The sequence below is a fragment of the Pongo abelii genome, chromosome 20 (genome assembly GCF_028885655.2).
Source record: "Pongo abelii isolate AG06213 chromosome 20, NHGRI_mPonAbe1-v2.0_pri, whole genome shotgun sequence".
Lineage (NCBI taxonomy): Eukaryota > Metazoa > Chordata > Mammalia > Primates > Hominidae > Pongo > Pongo abelii.
The window spans coordinates 56,803,529-56,823,771 of NC_072005.2; the positions used below are offsets into that span (position 1 = coordinate 56,803,529).

Genomic DNA, 20,243 nt, shown 5'->3' on the forward strand with positions numbered 1-20,243 from the left:
CTCCTCCCCCTGCACCCCCTCCTTCCCCCACTCCGAACCCGCGGCAAGAAAGCCGAAATCACTTGGCCTCAGCAAGGAAGCAGGGAGATTGCCCGGGACCAAGGCAGCAGAGACCCAGTGGGTTTCCACACTGGGGACCCAGAGATCTAGGATCGTGACGTGCTGCTTCTCCAGGATCCGGGGGCCCAGTTCTCCGCCCCGCTATCCCACAGAGGTAGAAGTCCGGGGACCCCAGGCCCCTCTTCCCAGGAACCCAGGACTTCGGGCCCTTCAACCTGAGCCGCTCTGAAGGCCGGTGGTAGGAGCGGAAGCTGAGACTCAAAGGTACAGTGCCACAGCCAGGATAGAGGTACTAGAAGGGACCTGGGTTTGAATCCCACCTGGGCCAACTCCTGCCTGTGTGCGCCTCTTGCTCTGAGGCCCCGTTTCCTCATCAGCAAAATACACACCGTAAACTTATTTCCTAAGGGATCCACAGTTTGAAAAACCAGTCAGTGTAAACAAAACATTGGTACCAACTGGGTACTTAATGAATATTTCTCAAAAGCAGTGAGTAACAGTTTCTGGTATATTAATAGCAGTTAATGGCAATTGTCACTTCCTGTAAGTGGTGAAGTGCTAAGTGCTTTGAAAGCGTTTCCTCATTTAATTTTGGGTGCAATTATGACATTCCCATTTCACAGAGGAGACAACTGAGGCCCATGGAGGTTAAATCCCTTGGGTAAGGTCTAGGTCAGGGGTGTCCAATCTTTTGGCTTCCCTGGGCTGCATTGTTGTCTTGGGCTACACATAAAATACACTAACAGTAACAATAGCTGATGAGAAAAAAAAAATCACAAACGAAATCTCATAATGTTTTAAGAAAGTTTACAAATTTGTGTTGTGCCGCATTCAAAGCTGTCCGATGCTGCATGCGGGCCTCAGGCCGTGGGTTGTACAAGCTTGATCTAGATCTACATAGCCTGGAGAGGTGGCTCGGAGGCCCCCTCACTGCTCTCAATCAGTGACATCCAAATAAATACAACCTCTAAGTAAAAATCAAAGGCTGGGCACCTGTAATCCCAACACTTTGGGAGGCCGAAGTGGGAGGACCGCTTGAAGCCAGGAGTTTGAGACTATCCTGGACAACATAGTGAGACTCCATCTCTACAAAACAAAAAAAAGAAAAAACCAAAACAAAACCAAACTAGTGGGTGCGGTGGCGTGCGCTTGTAGTCCCACCTACACAGGAGGCTGAGGTGGGAGGATTGTTGGAGCCCAGGATTTTTTTTTTTTTTTTTTTTGAGACGGAGTCTTGCTCTGTCGCCCAGGCTGGAGTGCAGTGGCGCGATCTCGGCTCACTGAAAGCTCCGCCTCCCGGGTTCACTCCATTCTCCTGCCTCAGCCTCCTGAGTAGCTGGGACTACAGGCGCCCGCCACCACGCCCGGCTAATTTTTTTTGTATTTTTAGTAGAGACTGGGTTTCACCGTGGTCTCTATCTCCTGACCTTGTGATCCACCCGCCTCGGCTTCCCAAAGTGCTGGGATTACAGACATGAGCCACCGCGCCCGGCCTAGCCCAGGATTTTGAGGCTGCAGTGAGCTATGATTGCACCACTGCACTCCACCAAGCCTGGGCAACAAAGCAAGACCCCATCTCAAGAATAAATAGCCAGGTGTGGTGGCTTATGCCTGTAATCCTAGCACTTTGGGAGGCCAAGTGGGCGGATCACTTGAGCTCAGGAGTTCAAGACCAGCCTGGGCAACATGGCAAAACCCTGTCTCTACAAAAAATACAAAAATTAGCTGGGTGTGGTGATGCATGCCTGCAGTCCTAGCTACTTGGGGGGCTGAGGCAGGAGGATCACTTGAACCCGGAAGGTGGAGGTTGCAGTCAGTGAGCCAAGATTGTGCCACTGGGCTCCAGCCTGGGTGACAGAGTGAGACCCTGTCTCAAAAATAAACATAAATATGAATAAATAAATAAATATTTAGAGCAAGAAATAAAAATGTCAAAATAAATAAGTAAATAAAATAAAAATTGCTTGCTGCTTCTGCAAATACAACCTTAAGCAAGCATCCTGGGCCCTCCCTCTAATTAGATTACACCCTACCCCTATTGCTGCCTATGTGTACATTTTGCAGCCATTATCCTACCAAGGAACCCCCAGAAATGCCTCCCAGGTTTGCCCAGAGTCTCTTCCTTGTGGCTTCTTGCATCCCCCCAAATGGATGTACGTTTACACCCAGGGAAGCATGTGCAGGTGTAAACCTACAGACCACGAGTGCAGGTCCTGATGCCAACTCTCACAGCCCGACCCTTGAACCCTGCTGAGTCTGCCCAGGGTCCACAGGTAGCCCTGTTTCACAGGGAGAGACACGCAGAGATGCACACACTCAGAGATGGGCACACAGATGGGATTGCCAGGCTGCCATGACACGTTTCCAAAGAGACGCTCAGATTCCGAGGCTGCCCAGGCATTGAGAGGCAGCCGTAGTGCACTGGTTTTCTGTGTGACTTGGGGGCAGAGCACTGGGATTCAAATCCCAGCTCTGCTCCCCTCTCTGTGCAACCTTGGAGGGGTTACTTATATTCTCCATGCCTCAGTTTCCCTCTCTGTAAGTGCAGATAATAATACTTTAAAAAATCATACTCTGGCTGGGTGCGGTGGCGCATGACTGTAATCCCAGCACTTTGGGAGGCCGAGGCTGGCAGATCACCTGAGGTTGGGAGTTTGAGACCATCCTGACCAACATGGAGAAACCCCGTCTCTACTAAAACTACAAAAATCAGCTGGGCGTGGTGGCACACATGCCTGTAATCTCAGCTACTTGGGAGGCTGAAGCAGGAGAATCACTTGAACCCAGGAGGCAGAGGTCGCAGTGAGCCAAGATCATGCCATTGCACTCCAGCCTGGGCAACAAGAGTGAAACTCTGTCCCAAAAAAAAAAAAAAAAAAAAAAAGAAAGAAAAAAACATATCCTGTCTCATCGGATTGTTTTGAGGGTTAAATTAAATTCATGGAAGGTGCTTAGGAAAAATGGCTAGTGTTTAGTGTTGTCATAAATAAAAATTAAATGCATTTGCTCATTTAAACTTTAGCTGGACTTGACAAGTGAGGAAATTGAGGCTCAGCAAGGGAAGTGCTCTGCCCAAGATCACACATCTGGAAAGTGTGAGTGGAGATTAAAAACTGTATGGGTCTGGACCAGGTGCAGTGGCTCACACCTGTAATCCCAGCACTTTGGGAGGCCGAAGGCGAGAGGATCCTTTGAGCTCAGGAGTCGAGACTTGCCTGGACAACATAGTGAGACCTCATCTCTACAAAAAATACAAAATTTAGTCGGGCATGGTGGCACACACCTGTAGTCCCACCTGCTTGGGGGGAGGCTGAGGTGGGAGGATTGCTTGGGCCCCAGAAGTCGAGGCTGTGGGGAAATGGAGGCTGCCCAGAGTCCCATCCTTGTGCCTTCTTGCATCCCCCCAGATGGATGTGCGTTTACATCCAGGCTGGAGTGCAGTGAGCCATGATTGTGCCCCTGCACTCCAGCCTGGATGTCAGAGTGAGACCTTGTCTCAAAAAACAAAAAGAAAAAACAAAAAACGGAGTTGATCTGAATCCAGAGCCCTTGCCTTTAGCCACCATGCTGTTTGCATCTAGGACCCATTTGAGGACTTGCATGCTACTGCTGCTAGGAGTACAGAACAATATAAAGAGCACCAGACAGGGGGCCAGGAGACAGAGGTAGAACCTTCCATATTCATTCAACTCGATTCATGCAGTCATTTGAGAAATACTTTCTGAGCACCTAATGTGTGCCAGGCATTTTTTTTTTTTAGGCAGCAGGGACTCATCTGGGAACAAAATAGACTAAAATTCCAGGGTTGGAAGAGCTCATGGTCTAGTGGAAGAGACAGAAAATAATCAAATAACTACACATACTAGGATCCTTATAGGATCAATGCTAGGAAGGAACATCCATTGTGCTGTGTGTTTGAGAGAGGTCAAGGAAGTTCCTGAGCAAGTGACTTTTCAGCTGAGCTCAGAAGGATGAGTAGGCATAAGCCAGGTGGTGAAGATGAGGGAGGGGAGGGGAAATGCTCCAGGGAGAAGGAAGAGCTCATGTAAGACCTGGGGGCAGGAGGGAGTTTGGCACCTTGAGGACTGTCAAGCACACAAGCTCCGTAGGAGTAGCACTTTGTTTTGTTCATAGCTGTGTCCCAGCTGCCTGGCACAGTACCTGGCACATGGTAGGCACTCAATACTTATTGGCTGGTTGAATGAATGAACATGTGAATGGATAAGTGGAGGAATGTATGAATCTATGATGTATTGATGGATGGGTGCATGACTGGATAGATGCTGGAAGGATAGATGAAGGGATGGATGGATAGGTGGATGAGTGAATGGCTGGATGGATAAGATGGATGTTGGAGGAATAGATGAAGGAATGGATAGATGAAAGAGTGGATGATTGGGTGCATACATGGATGATTGGATGGATAGATGAAGAGTTAGAGTGGGGATGGATAGATGGATATTGCAGAAATAGATGAAGGGATGGATGAGTGAATGGCTGGATGGATACAGGATAGATAGACTGGTGGATAGATGGATGGATGTTGGAGGAATAGATGAAGGGATGGATGAATGGATGAGTGGATAGTTGGATGGGATGGATGGAAGCTGCAGAAATAGATGAAGGGATGAATGAGTAAGTGGTTGAATGGATAGAAGATGGATGGATTGGTGGATGGAAGGATGGACGGATGTTGGAGAAATAGATGAAGGAATGGATGGATGAGTGGATGATAGGATGGATGGATGGATGGATGGATGGATGCTGCAGAAATAAAGGGATGGATGAGTGGAGGGTTGGGTGGATGGACGGATGATCGGATGGGTAGATGTAGATAGAGAATTAGATAAAGGATGGATGGATTTTGGAGAAACATGAAGGGAGGGATGAGTGGATGGCTAGGTGGAGGGATGGATGATTGAATGGATGATTGGATAGATAGATGAAGAGTTAGAGGATGGATGGGAGGATGTTGGAGAAATAGATGAAGGGATGGATGGATGGATGACTGATTGAATGAGTTTTCACAAATACCTACAGATTCACACACAAATGTGCCTGGAGGTAGATGCAGATACACTCAGAGGCATGTACACATGTGTGTAAACACAGACTCACTTGTTCTCCTGGTGCTCCCCCTGGGAAGAGCAAACACTGAGAATGGGGAGGTAGGGAGACACACCCTTTGGCCAGGGCTATGGCCATCCCTGCCACCACTGCGGCGCTGACAGTATTTCTGGAATTGGAGGAAAACGCTGATTCAGGGATGTGTGTTTTAGACTGGGCACCAGGCCAGGAAGTGGGACAGGGATGGCCCAGAGAGATGGATTGAGTGGCAGAGGGAAGTCGGTCGGAGTAAGGCAGAGAGACAGGCAAGGCGATAGAGAGGTGGAGACAGAGAAGCGGAGAGATGGGGAAATAGGCAAAGTCATGGAGGCAGAGACAGAGACATAGAGAGAAAGGGAAGGAAAGAGAGATGGAGACACAGAAACAGAGATGGGGAAATAGAGTGATGGAGACAGAGACAGATGTACAGAGAGAAAGACAGGGAGAGAAAGATGGAGATACAGAGACATACAGAAATCTATAGAGATGCAGACAGTGAGAGACAGAGATATAGGAATACAGAAACATGTGATATAGGAATTCAAATTCAGACACACACTGTAGTCCCAGCACTTCGGGAGGCCGAGGTGGGCAGATAGCTTGAGCTCAAGAGTTCAAGACCAACCTGGACAACATGGTGAAATTTCAGCTTTACCAAAAAAATACAAAAATTAGCCGGGCGTGGTGTGTGCACCTGTAGTTCCACCTACTTGGAAGGCTGAGGCGGGAAGATCGCTTGAGCCTAGAAGGTTGACGCTGCAGTGAGCTATGATTGTACCACTGCATTCCAGCCTGGGCCCTTGTCTCAAAAAAAAAAAACCCCCACAAATCCCAAACCCCCACAAAAATCAAATGCAGACACACAGAGAGATGAGGTAGGGTTCCAGAGACAGGTAGAGAGAAGGGAAGAAACATAAAGACACAGAGAGCAATGGAGGCACAGACAGATGGAGACATAGAGTCCCAAATCCCAGAGGGAAAAAGAGAGACACAGAGGAGCAGAGAGAGATGCAGAGGAGCAGAGACAATGACATCCAGCCAAAGCTAGATGCAGAGTCAGAGGACTGGAAAGGAAATTACCTCCTTTTGGGTGCCTCCTTGGTGCATGGCTCTGATTTGGGGGTGCTGCTGTACCTTGCTTCATTTAAGCACCAACAGCCCTTGAAGGTAGCATTGAGGAAGGCAAGAGATAAGGAAGACGAGGCTCAGAGAGGGGAAGACATTTGCCTGACATTGCACAGCCTGGGAGCAGCATTTGATGCTGGTCTGTTTGATGCCAGAGCCCACGTTCTCTTCTTCCACTTATGTTGGCTCGTGAAGACCAGGAGGGACAGGGCAGATGGGGTTGGGGGCCACTGAGTGTGGGTCACAGAAATAGAGAGAAATAATCATGTATTCCTTCAACTCACGTGTCCTGAACTTCCCAGAAGCCTGGCCCTTGAGGGGTGATGCCGGAGAGCCAGAGATGAGTCAGGAAACAAATTTCTGAGCAAGATAGATGGGGCGGGGGACAGTGTTCAGAGGTCTGGAGAAGGAGCAGATAAAAAAAACAGGCGGGAGGAGGAGATAGAAAACACAACTGGTAGGAGGATGAGTCAGAGAAGGCTTCCTGGAGGAGAGGGCACTTGAGCTTCTTATTAAAAGATGAGGGCATTTGGGGACATGGGGAAAGGTTGGAAGAGCATTCCAGGCAGAAGACACAGCGTATGGAAAGAGTGGAGACAGAAGTAAGGTGGGATGTGTGGGAGGGATTATTTATTTATTTATTTTTTTTTTATTTTGTTTGAGACAGAGTCTTGCTCTGTCGCCCAGGCTGGAGTGCAGTGGCGCGATCTCGGCTCACTGCTAGCTCCGCCTCCCGGGTTCACGCCATTCTCCTGCCTCAGCCTCCCAAGTAGCTGGGAGTACAGGCGCCTGCCAACACGCCTGGCTAATTTTTTGTATTTTCAGTAGAGACGGGGTTTCACTGTGTTAGCCAGGATGGTCTCGATCTCCTGACCTCGTGATCCACCCGTCTCGGCCTCCCAAAGTGCTGGGATTACAGGCGTGAGCTACCACGCCTGGCTGTGGGAGGGATTATTTATATAAAATAATTAATAAAGGGTAGCTGGAGAATGTTTGGAGGGGTGAGGTTGGGAGAGGGAGGTGAGGCTAGATCATGCAGCTCTTTCAGCCCAGGTGAGGAGCTGAAAGTTTGTCCAAGGCACTGGGGAGCCCTGGGAGGGCCGTGAGCAGGGCAGGGGCAGGTCAGTTCCGGGCACAGAAAGACCCCTCTGGAGCCTCACTTGTGGGGAGAGGAATGAGGGTAAGAGAATGGAGGATGGGGCAGCCAGGAGGCTGGGCCAGGCGTGGTGGCTCACACCTGTAATCCCAGCACTTTGGGAGGCTGAGGTGGGAGGATTGCTTGAGCCCCAGAGTTTGAGACCAGCTTGGGCAACACGGTGAGGCTCCATCTTAAAAAAAAAAATAGCTGGGCGTAGTGGTGTGGGCCTGTGGTCCCCATTACTCGGGAGACTGAGGTGGGAGGATTGCTTAAGCCTGGGAGGTCAAGGCTGTTATCATACCACTGCACTCCAGCCTGGGGGACACAATGAGACCCTGTCTCAAAAACAAACAAACAAAAAAGGAGGCTGGGGCAAGGGTCCCAGCAGGAAAGGATGAAGTCTGAGTGGCTGCTAGAGCTATGGGAGCAGAGAGGAGAGGAAGGAGCAGAGAGAGGTGAGAGGCAAAAGCAATAGAACTTGGAGACAGATAGGCTGTGAGGGTCAGGTGTGCCTGTGGTCGAGGCAATCAAAAATGTCCTCCATCCTGCTGAGATAAAATTGCCAGCTGGAAATGGAAGACAGCTTGATGGGAGAGAAACAGATGTGAAGATGCCAGGAGGGGGTCAGGGCCCTCAGAACTGAGTAAGACTATTTCAGTCTGGACTGTTTTAATTGCTAATAATGGAAATGCAAATCAAATTGACCTAAGCATAAAAGGAACTTTATTGGGTGGATGAGGGCTTCAGGCATTACTGGATCCAGGTGTTCCAATCATCTCCAGGAATCCAACTGTCTGTATCTTTGGGCTATGCTTCCCTCGTGTTGTCTTTGCTCTCAGGCAAGTTATCTCCCTGCATGGTGATGTGGTTGCCCCGGGAGCTCCAACCCTGGCTCTGACCAGTCCCAAAACCACAGGGGAAAAAGCCTGTTTTCTAACAGGTCCAGCAAAAGTCCAAAGGTTGACTTTGTAGCCTAGATTGATTCTTAAGCTCGCCACTGAACAAATCACTGAGGAAATCAAGGTGCCACTACCTAGAACGAATACTTAGTAAGCAGGAACAACAGACAGTCCAGAGACCATCTGGATGTGGAGAGAGAGGAAGAGAAAGAGATACAAAGACTGCAAGGACAGACAAAATAAATAAGCGAAGGTCCAGCTTCCTCTCCCATAATTCCTGCTGAGAGCTCTGCAGACCCAGAGAAAGGGATGCTGAACAGGCACCTACATGGCTAGACCTCTTCTCTCTAGCATGAGAGGCCCCAGGAGACCCCAGACCCAGAAGTCCAGGCCCCCATCCTCTCCTCCCTCAGACCCAGGAGTCCAGACCCCAGGCCCTCCTCCATCAGACCCAGGAGTCCAGGCCCCCAGCCCCTCCTCCCTCAGACCCAGGAGTTCAGACCCGAGGCCCTCCTCCATCAGACCCAGGAGTCCAGGCCCCCAGCCCCCTCCTCCCTCAGACCCAGGAGTCCAGAACTCCAGTCCCTCCTCCCTCAGACACAGGAGTCCAGGTCCCCAGTCCCCTCCTCCTTCAGCCCCAGGTGTCCAGGCCCCAGGCCCTCCACCCTCAGACCCAGGTGTCCAGCCCCCAGGCCTTCTTCCCTCAGACTCAGGAGTCCAGGCCCCAGATCCTCCTCCCTCAGACTCAGATGTCCAGGCCCCAGGCCCTCCACCCTCAGACCCAGGAGTCCAGGCCCCAGATCCTCCTCCCTCAGACCCAGGTGTCCAGGCCCCAGGCCCTCCACCCTCAGACCCAGGAGTCCAGGCCCCAGGCCCTCCTCCCTCAGACCCAGGTGTCCAGGCCCCAGGCCCTCCTCCCTCAGACCCAGGAGTCCAGGCCCCAGGCCCTCCTCCCTCAGACCCAGGATTCCAGGCCCCAGGCCCTCCTCCCTCAGACCCAGGAGTCCAGGCCCCTGCCCCTCCCCCTCCCTCTGGAGGCACCATGGCAACCAGGCCCCCTGCCCACCATCCCCTCCCCCCTAGAGAACCCAGTTCCGTTGGAATCTCTCCTGTTTCTAACCAGTTCCTGGCTGGGGCAGGGATGAGCAGAGGGCAAGTGGGAACAGAAAGGGGATGATGGAGGGGAGGGGGGCTCAAGGGGGCAGTGGAGGCAGCTAGGAGAGGATAGAGATGGGGCAAGGAGACTGGTGAAAGGTGGGAAGACAGAGAGAGGGTGACGGGGTTAGGGAGAGGCAGAAAACAATGAAGACAAGGAGGGACGGGGGCCTGGGGAGATGCTGGGGAAACTGATGGAGACTGAAGAGATGGAGCCCAGGAGAGAAGGAGGGAGGAGCAGGGCAGAGAAATCAAGCAAAAGAGTGGTGGAGACGTGGGGACAGAGAGGAGGAGGCAGGGGGGCAGAGAGATGGGGACAGAATGAGGAAGGGAGGTGGAGAGAGAGGGGCGGGGAAAGAGACTCTAGGAGACAGAGAGAGATAGGAGGGAAAACAGGGAAATGGGAAAGAAGGGATTGGGGCACACAGGGAGTCCCTGAGGTCAGGGGAACCCAGATCTCCGCATGGTCTCAGCCTTCCAGTTCCTCTGTAATTCTACCCCGGGGCTTCAAAGAGGAGGTAGAGGAGGCAGTGGCGGGGAGAAGGAGCTGGGGCAGGTGGCCCAGTCAGAGCCTCTCTCGCCACCTTCCTAAGACATCCTTCACCCACCTTCCCAGGATGCAGCCAGAGGTGGAGCCCGTGTGCTCCCCTGCCATGGGCAGCTCCACCATGCACAGGAAGGCAGGTACTGAGCTGTGTCTTTGGGGAAGGGGTGGACTTCCTCCATCCAGGTAGTGCGTAGTAGCCCTGGCTCACAGTGTGGCCTTAAGCGAGTCACTGGCACTCCAAAGTGAAAGCCATCCCTAACATTCCTGGATTCACCAGATTCCTGGAGAGCGGCCCCCTTGGACCTCAAACTACATTTCCCACGAGCCTCTGCAGTTCCTTGGCCAATGCCCTGGACTCAGAACTACATTTCCCATGAGCCTCTGGGGCCTAAGCAACACCTCTGAGGCCATTCTTCTCCTAGGTAACCTCACTGTCTTGTCTCCCACCCTGAGCTCAGCATCTTCCCCCAAAGCTGCTCTCCTTCCTGGTTTCCATTTTCAAATGGCCCCACCGCCAACCCAGTCACTGGTGCCATCCTTCCACCTCCCACAATTCCCTCCCACAGCCCATCAGGACCCATCTTCCTGCCCTCTGACTCTCCCTTCCCCATTCCTTCCTCTCTGTCCCCGCAGCCCTGTCCCAGGTCTCATCCTCTTCCATGTGGACCCTCTCCTCACCTCCTCCCTGGTCCCCAGTTTCTCTCCTCCTGCCTATCCCTCCATGGCTCCAGAGAGGTCTCTCTGACTTCCAGCAGTGACCCTGGCTGTCCCTTGCTCATAACACTTCCTAGCTTCCCGTCACCTCTAGGACAGAGTCCCAAAGCTCCAGCCTGGCTTTTGAGGCCCTGTGTGGTCTGACCCCTGCTGACAACTTCAAGCTCCTAGCCAAGCACTTCCTGCTAGCACTCTGTGCTGTAGCACAGCTCATGCAGTCACACTCATTCAACATTTATGGAATAGTATCTCAGTGAGGAAGCATGTAACTGCAGGTAATAGAAAACCAAACTCAGGACTGGGTGTGGTGGCTCACGCCTATAATCCCAACACTTTGGAGGCCAAGGTGAGCGGATCACCTGAGGTCAGGAGTTCGAAGCCAGCCTGGCCAACATGGTGAAACCCCATCTCTAAAAATACAAAAATTAGCCAGGTGTGGTGCCAGGTGCCTGTAATCCCAGCTACTAGGGAGGCTGAAGCAGGAGAATCGCTTGAACCCAGGAGGCAGAGGCTGCAGCGAGCCAAGATTGTGCCACTGCACTCCAGCCTGGGTGATGGAAGGAGACTGTCTCAAAAAAACAAAACAAACAAAAACACCCAAAAACAAAACTCACTGCAGCCTTGAGCTCCTGGCTCAAGTGATCCTCCCACCTCAGCCTTCGAGGCAGAACAAATGCCCTGATGGCAAAACAGACGTTGTTTGTCTGCCTTTAGGTCTCTTTTAGTGCTTTTGAAGGCATCTTTCTTTTGGAGACCCCACGATGCACCATCTCTAGCCTAGACTGAGGCACCCACGTGACGTGTAATTTATATGTAGCTCCAGAAAAGTCAAGTGGAGTTGAGTCGACCAATTGGCTAGTTTTGTTGATCAACGTTTGTTCATTTCGATTTTGCTGTTTTCTTTGCAGCGTTGTGGAACCAATAACATTTTTTAGTTGATCAGGTTGCAAACTTCAGCACAGGCCATTAGAAAGCCCCTGGGCCCCAAGCATTTTGCCTGTAGTGCCTAATGGATGAAACGGCCTGGGTTGTTCTCTTGCTGGGAGAAGAGACGTGAAACACGCCATCTCACAGATCATTCATAGCCTCCAATGGCAATAAGCGCTCTTTAGTCTTGGGGCTCAAGGGAATTCTGGGAAGTTCTTGCAGGTGACTCTCTTCTCTTTTGCTCAAAAAGCTTGGCCCATGCTAGGCCCTTCATGTGAAACATCCTTCTCTCTGCCACCTTTTTATTTGGTAAATACCTTCTTATTCTTTAGGTCTCACTGTGGACAACACCTCCTCTAGGGAGCCTTCCCTGATTGCCCCTAGACTGGGAGACTGGGCTTTCCCTCCACCTTGTAACACTTTCATTGAAACACACATTGCGCTTTATCTGAGAGTTCTGAAACGGCAGAGGTGTGTTTCATTCATCTCTTGGTCCCCAGCATCCTCCAAGGCACACAGGGGCCCTCTGAGATGTCTGTTAAAAAAATTTAACCAGCTACTTGGGAGGCTGAGACAGGAAGATCCCTTAAGCCCAGGAGTTCCTGGCTGCAGTGAGCTATGATTGCACCATGGCCCTCCAGCCTGGGCAACAGAGCGAGACTCTGTTGAAATAGTTCTTATTTCTAATGTCATATTTCATGAGAAACTATTGTATTCACCTTTTTTCACATGCATCTTTGATGCTGCTAGAGTTACTTTTTGATTCATTTAACACTTTTACAAGGCTATTTTTTTAAAATTAATTTACTGTTTTGAGACGGGGACTCACTTTGCAACCTAGGCTGGCGTGAATTGACACCATCATAGCTCACTGCTATGACGCGAAATCCTGGGCTCAAGCGATCCTCCTGCCTCAGCCTCCCAAAGTGCCGGGATTATAGGTGTGAACCACCATGCCCAGCCTATAATTATTTTTGAATATCATCTCATACCTAGTACATATTTAAATTTCCCTAATTATCTCAAAATTGTATTTTTTATAGCTGGCTTGTTTAAATTAGGGCCCAAACAAAGTGCACACATTTCAGGCTTTTTTCAATAAATACTAAGGACAACGATAAGCCTGGCACTTTGCTAGATGCTGGGGACAAAAAGACAAGTCCCTGCCCTTACGTTGCTCAGAAGATGTAGGGAAGACAGAGTATAATTAGGGAATCATAGAAATAAAGGTAAAATTGCAATACTATGAGTACAAACATACTGTGCTATGAGGAATGGCATCAGTGGACCCTCAGGGAGACTTGATTAGTCAAATGAGGGGGAAGAGAGATCCACGCAGAGTTACAGCATTAGCCAAGATCCTGCAGCAGGAAGGGTCAGAGAGAGTCCAAGTCACAGAAAAACAGCGTTTCTGGACTGCAGCAGATGAAAAGGACGATTGTGCTTGATCAGGTTTAAGACATTAGCAGGGTCTGATCATGTGTGGTCTCATGGTCACTGGAAGGACTTTGGACTTTATTCATCCCAAAGACAATGAAAAGTCCTGGGAGGGTTTTGAGGAAGGGGGCCATAGGGTCGGATCTACATTTCAAAATTCTACCTTGCTGGGGTAACTGGAGAGGGAGAGGAGTTAGGAGACTAGATGAGAGTGAGGTGAGAGGAAGCCACCTGGGGAGATTGAGAACACGCACACTGGATCCAGATGCTTACATTTTTATCCTTATTCTATCATTTTGTGCTGTGTGACTTTGGGCAAGTCACTTAACCTCTCTGTGCTTCTGTTTCGTCATGTGTTAAACAACACTACCTCAGAAGGTTGTTGTGAGGATGCAAAGGAAAGTATTTTATTCTATTCTATTTTATTTTATTTTGGCACTAGAGTCTTGCTTTGTCGCCCAGGATGCAGTGCAGTGGCATGATCCCGGCTCACTGCAATCTCTGCCTCCTGGGTTCAAGCAATTCTCCTGCCTCAGCCTCCAGAGTAGCTGAGACTATAGGTTGGCGCTACCATGCCCGCCTAATTTTTTGTATTTTTAGTAGAGACGGGATCTCACCATGTTGGCCAGGCTGATCTCGAACTCCTGAGCTCAGTCAATCTGCCCACTTTGGCCACCCAAAGTGCTGGGATTACAGGCGTGAGCTACCATGCCCGGCCACAATGGAAAGTATTTTTAAAAGTGTTTGGCATGTAAAAGGGACAGTAAGCACACAGTTATATTATTAAGTGGACAGACTTGAGGAGGGGATGGCTGTGTTTGAGGGATGGAGAGAGGCCGGTATGGCTGGAAGAAAATAATGAGGGTAGGTATTTCTGGAAGGGGATCCTATGAAAATGTAGATTTGAATCCAGTAGGTCTGGGGGTGGGTCCTGAAGTAAGTGTCTACCGCACGTATGTGTGTGAGAGTGTGCAAGAGAGCCCGTTGTGAAACATATACCAGCACACCACTGACTATAGTTAAACCAAGTTGAATGTGTTGACTTATTGTAATGAGAGAGACAGCACACACACACACACACACACACACACACACACGTTGTCTCAGTAGAAGGGTGTTAGCAAGGACTTATTGTAAGAGCCGGGCTGTGTCAGGTGACTTTGGGGAGGGTTCACGGGGGTGGGGCTTTGCTCTGGATGGGAGAGACTGATGGAAAGCACAGGCAAGCCGGTGACTGGGAATCTTCATCTTATCGGGAACCAGGAGGGGTAGACGGACCTAATGCAGGGTTAATGAAAAAGCAGCCATCAGCTCTGAGCTGGGAGTGGGGGATTTTGGTCATTTTTGAGGTTTGGACAATGTTCATGTTTGTTGTGTTGAGACGTGATTCAGGAGTGGTCTTGTTTTTGTCTCAGTCCATCATAGTCACAGAGCAGCCTTGCTTGGTGTTGGTGTTATGGGAAATGTTTTATGTTCGGCAGGAGAGAGCAGGGCCTGGCTGTCAGGGTCTGCTTTCCTCTCTTTCAGCAGCTATAACAAAGACACCCCAAAACACAACACCATAAGACAGAAGTGTATTTCTTTTCTTTTCTCCCTTGCTCCTTTCCTCTCTTTCTCCTTCTTCCCTCCCTCCGTCTCTCTCTTTTCTTTCTCTCTCTCTTTTTGTTTTTGAGATGGAGTCTCACTCTGTCGCCCAGGCTGGAGTGCAGTGGCGCAATCTCGGCTCACTGCAACCTCTGCCTCCTGGGTTCAAGTGATTCTTCTGCCTCAGCCTCCCCAGTAGCTGGGACTACAGGCACACACCAACACACCCGGCTTCTTTGTATTTTTAGTGGAGATGGGGTTTCACCATATTGACCAGGTTGGTCTCGAACTCCTGACCTCGTGATCTGCCCGCTTCAGCCTCCCAAAGTGCTGGTATTACAGGAGTGAGCCACCGCACCCAGCTCCCTCCCTCCCTCCTTCCCTCCCTCCCTCCTTTCTTTCCTTCCTTCCTTCCTTCCTTCCTTCCTTCCTTCCTTCCTTCCTTCCTTTCTTCCTTCCTTTTCTTCTCTCTTTCTGTCTCTCTTTCTCTCTTTCTCTGTCACCCAGGCTGAAGTGCATTGGTACAATCATGGCTCACTGCAACCTCTAACTCCTGGCCTCAAGCAATCCTCCCACCCTAGCCTCCTCAGTAGCTGGGACTACAGGCACACAACATCATGCCCAGATAATTAAAAAAATTTTTTTTTGTAGAGATAGGGTGTTGCTATGTTACCTGCCTCAGCTGGTCAAGAATCAGAAGTGTATTTCTCTCTTGTGTAATGAAAGGCAGTGTTGGTGGGACATCTTGGCTTGGTGAGAAGATTTAAAGATAAGAGTTCCTCCCATATTGTTGCTTGCCATATCTGAACATGGTGGAAGCTGGGTTATTGCTAATCCACATTCCAGTCCAAGAGAAAGGGCAGAGTCCAAGAAAAGCAGTAATCTTTTAAGCAAATGACTCCAAAGTTACACCTCTCACTCCAGCTAACACTTCATTGGTGAGAGCATGGTCACATGGCCACACTTAGCTGCAAGGGAGTCTGGGAACTGTTGTCTCCAGCTGGGAAGCCATGTGCTGGGTAAAACTCTAGGATTGTAGGGGAAGGGGAAAATGGAGTGCATGGAACAAATAGCACTTGGCCATAAGAGAGAGACCAGTTAGCTGATGGTGATGTGGTCAAAAAGGGTCCATATTTGAGAACTATTATCTGTCAAGTTCCAATCAGGAGACTGATTCTGAGAGTGTTGGAAAAACTGAAAACTGGGCTGGGCACGGTGGCTCGTGCCTGTAATCCCAGCATTTTGGGAGGACAAGGTGGGAGGATCACAAGGTCAGGAGATTGAGATCATCCTGGCTAACACAGTGAAACCCCATCTCTACTAAAAATACAAAAATTAGCTGGGCGTGGTGGCGGGTGCCTGTAGTCCCAGCTACTCGGGAGGCAGAGGCAGGAGAATGGCGTGAACCCAGGAGGCGGAGCTTGCAGTGAGCCAAGATCGCGCCACTGTACTCCAACTTGGGTGACAGAACGAGACTCCGTCTCCAAAAAAAAAAAAACAAAAAACTGAAAACTGGATTCAAGTGTTGTTACTGAAGTGATGCTGCCACAGTGAAGAAGTAAGGCTGGGGTGACTAGAAGAGAAAGCAAAAAGGAGCAAGTTCCTCCTGCTTCCTCCTGCCTTGCGGGTTCCCACTGGCACCCCTGTTAGGCAGAGACTAATAGGAACCCAGCTGTTGAAGGAGAAATGTGGTTAGTAGAGTCTCAACCCAGGCATCACAGAGCCAGTGTCGTGGGGTGGAGTTTGGAGCTAAGAGACAGTAACTCAATATCTGGCATACAAGCTATTCTGGGTGTGGCATGGGCAAGCAATTGGTGATGGCCATTTAAGCAGAATCATGGCTGAGGAGGGCTCAGGGCAGCTGACACTGGGTTCTCTGTCCTCAGGAACCCTCCTTATGGACCTGGAGACCCCAGAGGAGATGCAGGCTCGGAGCCTGGGCAGGCCCATCAAATCCTCGTGAGTTGTCCCTGGCCCCCATGACCTCTATCCTCTGCTTCCCCAAATGTGACGGCAGCGAACCCTGACCTCAGAGGTCCCTGCCTGTTCGCTCTCTCCCTAGAAAGCAGTACCTGCGGCAGGTCATTGCAGAGTACGAGGCACTGGACCGAGAACTCCCGTGCATCCGGAAGTTCCCCACACCACCAGCTGCCCAGCCCCTCTGCCTCTGTATGGAGACCTTGGTGAGTGGACCTGGGCCCTTATTTTCTGCACAGTTTTGGTGGGGTGGTGGGAAGGGCACAGGCTGAGAAGCAGTGTGGCCAGAGTTTAAATTCAGGCTCTTGGCTTATAAACTGTGGGCTTGGCACCAGGACAGTTTGCTGAAAACTGATTGTGAATTTGTCAAAGGGTCAGTCATGAAATCTACTGCTCATGTCAGAGGGGAGACCATCAGGCAAAGAAAGGGGAGGCTGAGGGGGGCAGGGAGGGAGGACAAAAGGAGTCCTACTAATCCACTTCGGTGAAGTTTACAAATATAACAAAAACTCAAGAAAAAGCCCATGTGTGTCGGGTGCAGTGGCTCAGGCCTGTAATCCCAGCACGTTGGGAGGCCGAGGTGGGTGGATCCCCTGAGGTCAGGAGTTTGAGACTAGCCTGGCTAAGATGGTGAAACCCCACCTCTATTAAAAATACAAACATTAGGCAAGTGTGGTGGCAGGTGGCTGGAATCCCAGCTACTGGGGAGGCTGAGGCAGGAAAATCGCTTGAACCTGGGAGGTGGAGGTTGCAGTGAGCCGAGATCGTGCCACTGCACTCCAGCCTGGGTGACAGAGTGAGACTCTGTCAAAAAAAGAAAAAAGGAAGGAAGAAAGAAAGAAAGAAGGAAGGAAGGAAGGGAAAGTAAAGGAAAGGAAGGAAGGAAGGAAAGGAAGGAAGGGAGGGAAAGAAAGAGGTCATGTTTTTGACAGATTCAGCAAACTGGTCATCCCTGCCTTCAATCAGAAGAGGTATATATTAGGGTCCCAGGCACTCAATAATTGACTGAGAAGAGCTGATGTCAATGAGTGCTTACTGTGTGCCAGGCACAGGCCTCCAAGGTACCCTCTCAGCTAATCCGTGTAACTCTCCACCCTGCATACAGGGATTGCTGTCCTTGTTTTAGGGATCAGTCTCCACCCCATCACTCCACTTCTTTGTGGCTTTGAGCAAAGGACTCTCCAGCCTCCCCTCTCACCCCACTCAAGGAATGACTTTCTGGAAGTGACATCATTTTTCAGTGAAATAGTGAAAATTTTCATTTCATTGTAGTTCCTCAGCAATTTTATGTGCTATGACAACTGTTATCACCCTTGACATGCTAATCACGTGATGCAAATGTCTTTAGTGATCAGTACATGTTTCTGAATGTTAGATTGACAAGACATCAAAACCCCTATGACCCTTATGTTTTGACTACTGAACATTCTTAAAATGCTAATACGAATATAAAAGGAAAGGTGTGTAACTTAAATCCTGGCAGAAATTTTCAAGAGCTTTTAGTCGCATCCATTGCAAATTGCTGGGAAAGTTTTTGGTAGATTCGTAAAGTTGGCTAAGTTGGTGAATCATTCAACCAACTGTTCATTGACTTTGGGGCAAATTGGTTTGGTGAGAATTGATTATTTTGGAGAATGACCTAGAGTGACAGTAGATGCTTTCCCATCTGAGAGATAATCTGTCGTCTCCTTTGACAATAGAGACAGTACCCTGGGATTAAGAGCGATCCTTGCCCCTCAAATGCCACCTGGAACTCTGTGGCAGGTTCTGCAGGTGGGGTCTAGGGTGGTGACTTCTGAACCCAAAATGAACCAGGAGGTCACGGGCTGAGGTTCTCTCTCCGACACCCGCAGCCCGAGGAGGATTTTACCCACCTGGAGGTGCTACAAGCCCTGGAGGCCCAGTTACCGGGGGCCATGGAGGGCGGGCGCGTGAGCAGCATCCGCTTTGAGAACATGAACGTCATCTGTGGGACCGCTGGCCGCCGGAACCGGTGAGTTAGCGGCGGGGGCGGGGCCTGGAGCGAGCGGGAGGGGCGGGGCCCGGGGCGACCGGGTAAGAGCGTGGTTGGTTTTAGAGAGCTGAGGGACGTGGCCAAGAGTGAAAGCATGAAGGGGCGGGGCCCGGAGCGACTAGATAAGAGCGTGGTTGGTGTAAGGGTGCTGAGGGGCGGGCCCCGGAGCCACTAGATAAGAGCGTGGTTGGTGTAAGGGCGTTGTGAGGCGGGGCGACAGTGGAGTGACAGCGTGGGGGGCGGGGCCAGGAGGGACTAGATAAGAGCCAGATTGGTGCAGAGCCACTGAGGGGCGGGGCCAAGAGCGAGCTCGGTTGGAGGTAGGGTCCGGTGAGATCAGAGAGAAGGAAGGATCTCGAGTGAGTAGGGGCCCGAGTTTGAGTGACCCAGTAGTGACCGGGATAGGGGTCGGAGCCTGGAAAGGCAGCTGTGAGGGGGTGGAACAGACTGAGCACATAGTAGGTGTGGGGCCAGGGGTGATACGGTGGGGACAGGCCTGGAGTGCCTAGGGTAGAGCGGAGCCTGCAGTCGCCAGTGGAGGGTCGGGCCTTGGAGCGGTTTGAGATGGAGCCTCAACAAACAGTGATTAGGACGCAGAACCAGGCTAAGAGAGCTTAAGGAGCCTAGAGCGACCCAGGCGAGAGGGCAGGGCTAGAGGGGAGTTTAGGGACGGAGCGACGGTCCCCTGGACCAGGGCCTGTAAACGACTCCAGGGACCAGGCAGGGACTCTTCGACGATCAAAGCCAGGGCTGAAACGACCTGCGAATTCCTTTTCCGTCCCCACCCCCCTTACAGGTGGCTCATCACGGTCACGGACTTCCAGACGCGCTCGCGCTTGCTGCGCTCCGGGCTCAGTCCCCGCGGGCTTGCGCACCAGATCGTGCGCCACGACGACCTCCTGCTGGGCGACTACCGCCTGCACCTGCGCCGCTCCCTGGTCCGGCGGCGCATGCTCGAGGCCCTGGGGGCGGAGCCGAACGAAGAGGCCTGACGCCCGGGCCGGCCCCGGCAGCGCTTGCGCACCGCCCCGCGGGCTGGGGCAACCCACCCGGAGCCCCGGAGGATAGGGGGCGTTGCCTTCCCAGGAAGGAGGCGGGTCCGGCTCGAGGGGGTGGATACTGTGAGTTTAATTATAAAGAATGACCTGGTACAAAAGCCATTTCTCTCTGCAAAATCTTGGTGGGGAGTCAGGGGAAGGGAGGTGATGGGGGGTAGGAATGAACCCCCATGTTATAATCCCGCCTCCCTAATCTTCCTCCAGTCCCTGTACGTGGACGCCTGGGTCCCAATCCCTTGAGGGATGAACTGAGGCCCGCGAAAGGGAAGACCTGGGCACCGGGGCTTTCAACGCGTGCCGAGCTCTGTCTCAGCGAGAATCAGACGTCCTCATCCGCCCCCCTCCTCTTCCCCTCCCACCCCCCTTGGAAGACAATTCTCGGGCTTTTATTTCAGGTTTTTTTCTGGATTTTTTTGTGTGTTCTAGGGTTGTTTTTTTTTTTTTTTCTGTTTTTTATATTTTCTTCTTTTGTTATTGTTCCTCTTTTTGCTTTTTCTCTCCT

At 51.0% G+C, this 20,243-nt stretch overlaps 1 protein-coding gene across 4 annotated transcripts; it reads left to right on the forward strand.

Moving 5' to 3' along the window:
- Nucleotides 1-24: 24 nt before the first annotated feature.
- Nucleotides 25-20,209, forward strand: C20H19orf81 (chromosome 20 C19orf81 homolog). 4 transcript variants are annotated; one of them, XM_054538951.2, is made up of 6 exons: nt 9,406-9,480; nt 10,100-10,167; nt 16,579-16,651; nt 16,755-16,875; nt 18,523-18,662; nt 19,480-20,209. In XM_054538951.2, the coding sequence occupies exons 1-6, from the start codon at nt 9,470-9,472 to the stop codon at nt 19,673-19,675; spliced, it is 609 nt and encodes a 202-aa protein (XP_054394926.1). In that variant the 5' UTR covers nt 9,406-9,469; the 3' UTR covers nt 19,676-20,209. The 4 variants fall into 4 exon arrangements, with proteins under 4 accessions (XP_024093984.1, XP_054394926.1, XP_024093983.2 ...); XM_054538952.2 differs by lacking the exon at nt 9,406-9,480 and adding an exon at nt 9,502-9,582; XM_024238216.3 differs by lacking the exons at nt 9,406-9,480; nt 10,100-10,167 and adding an exon at nt 25-324.
- Nucleotides 20,210-20,243: the final 34 nt, after the last annotated feature.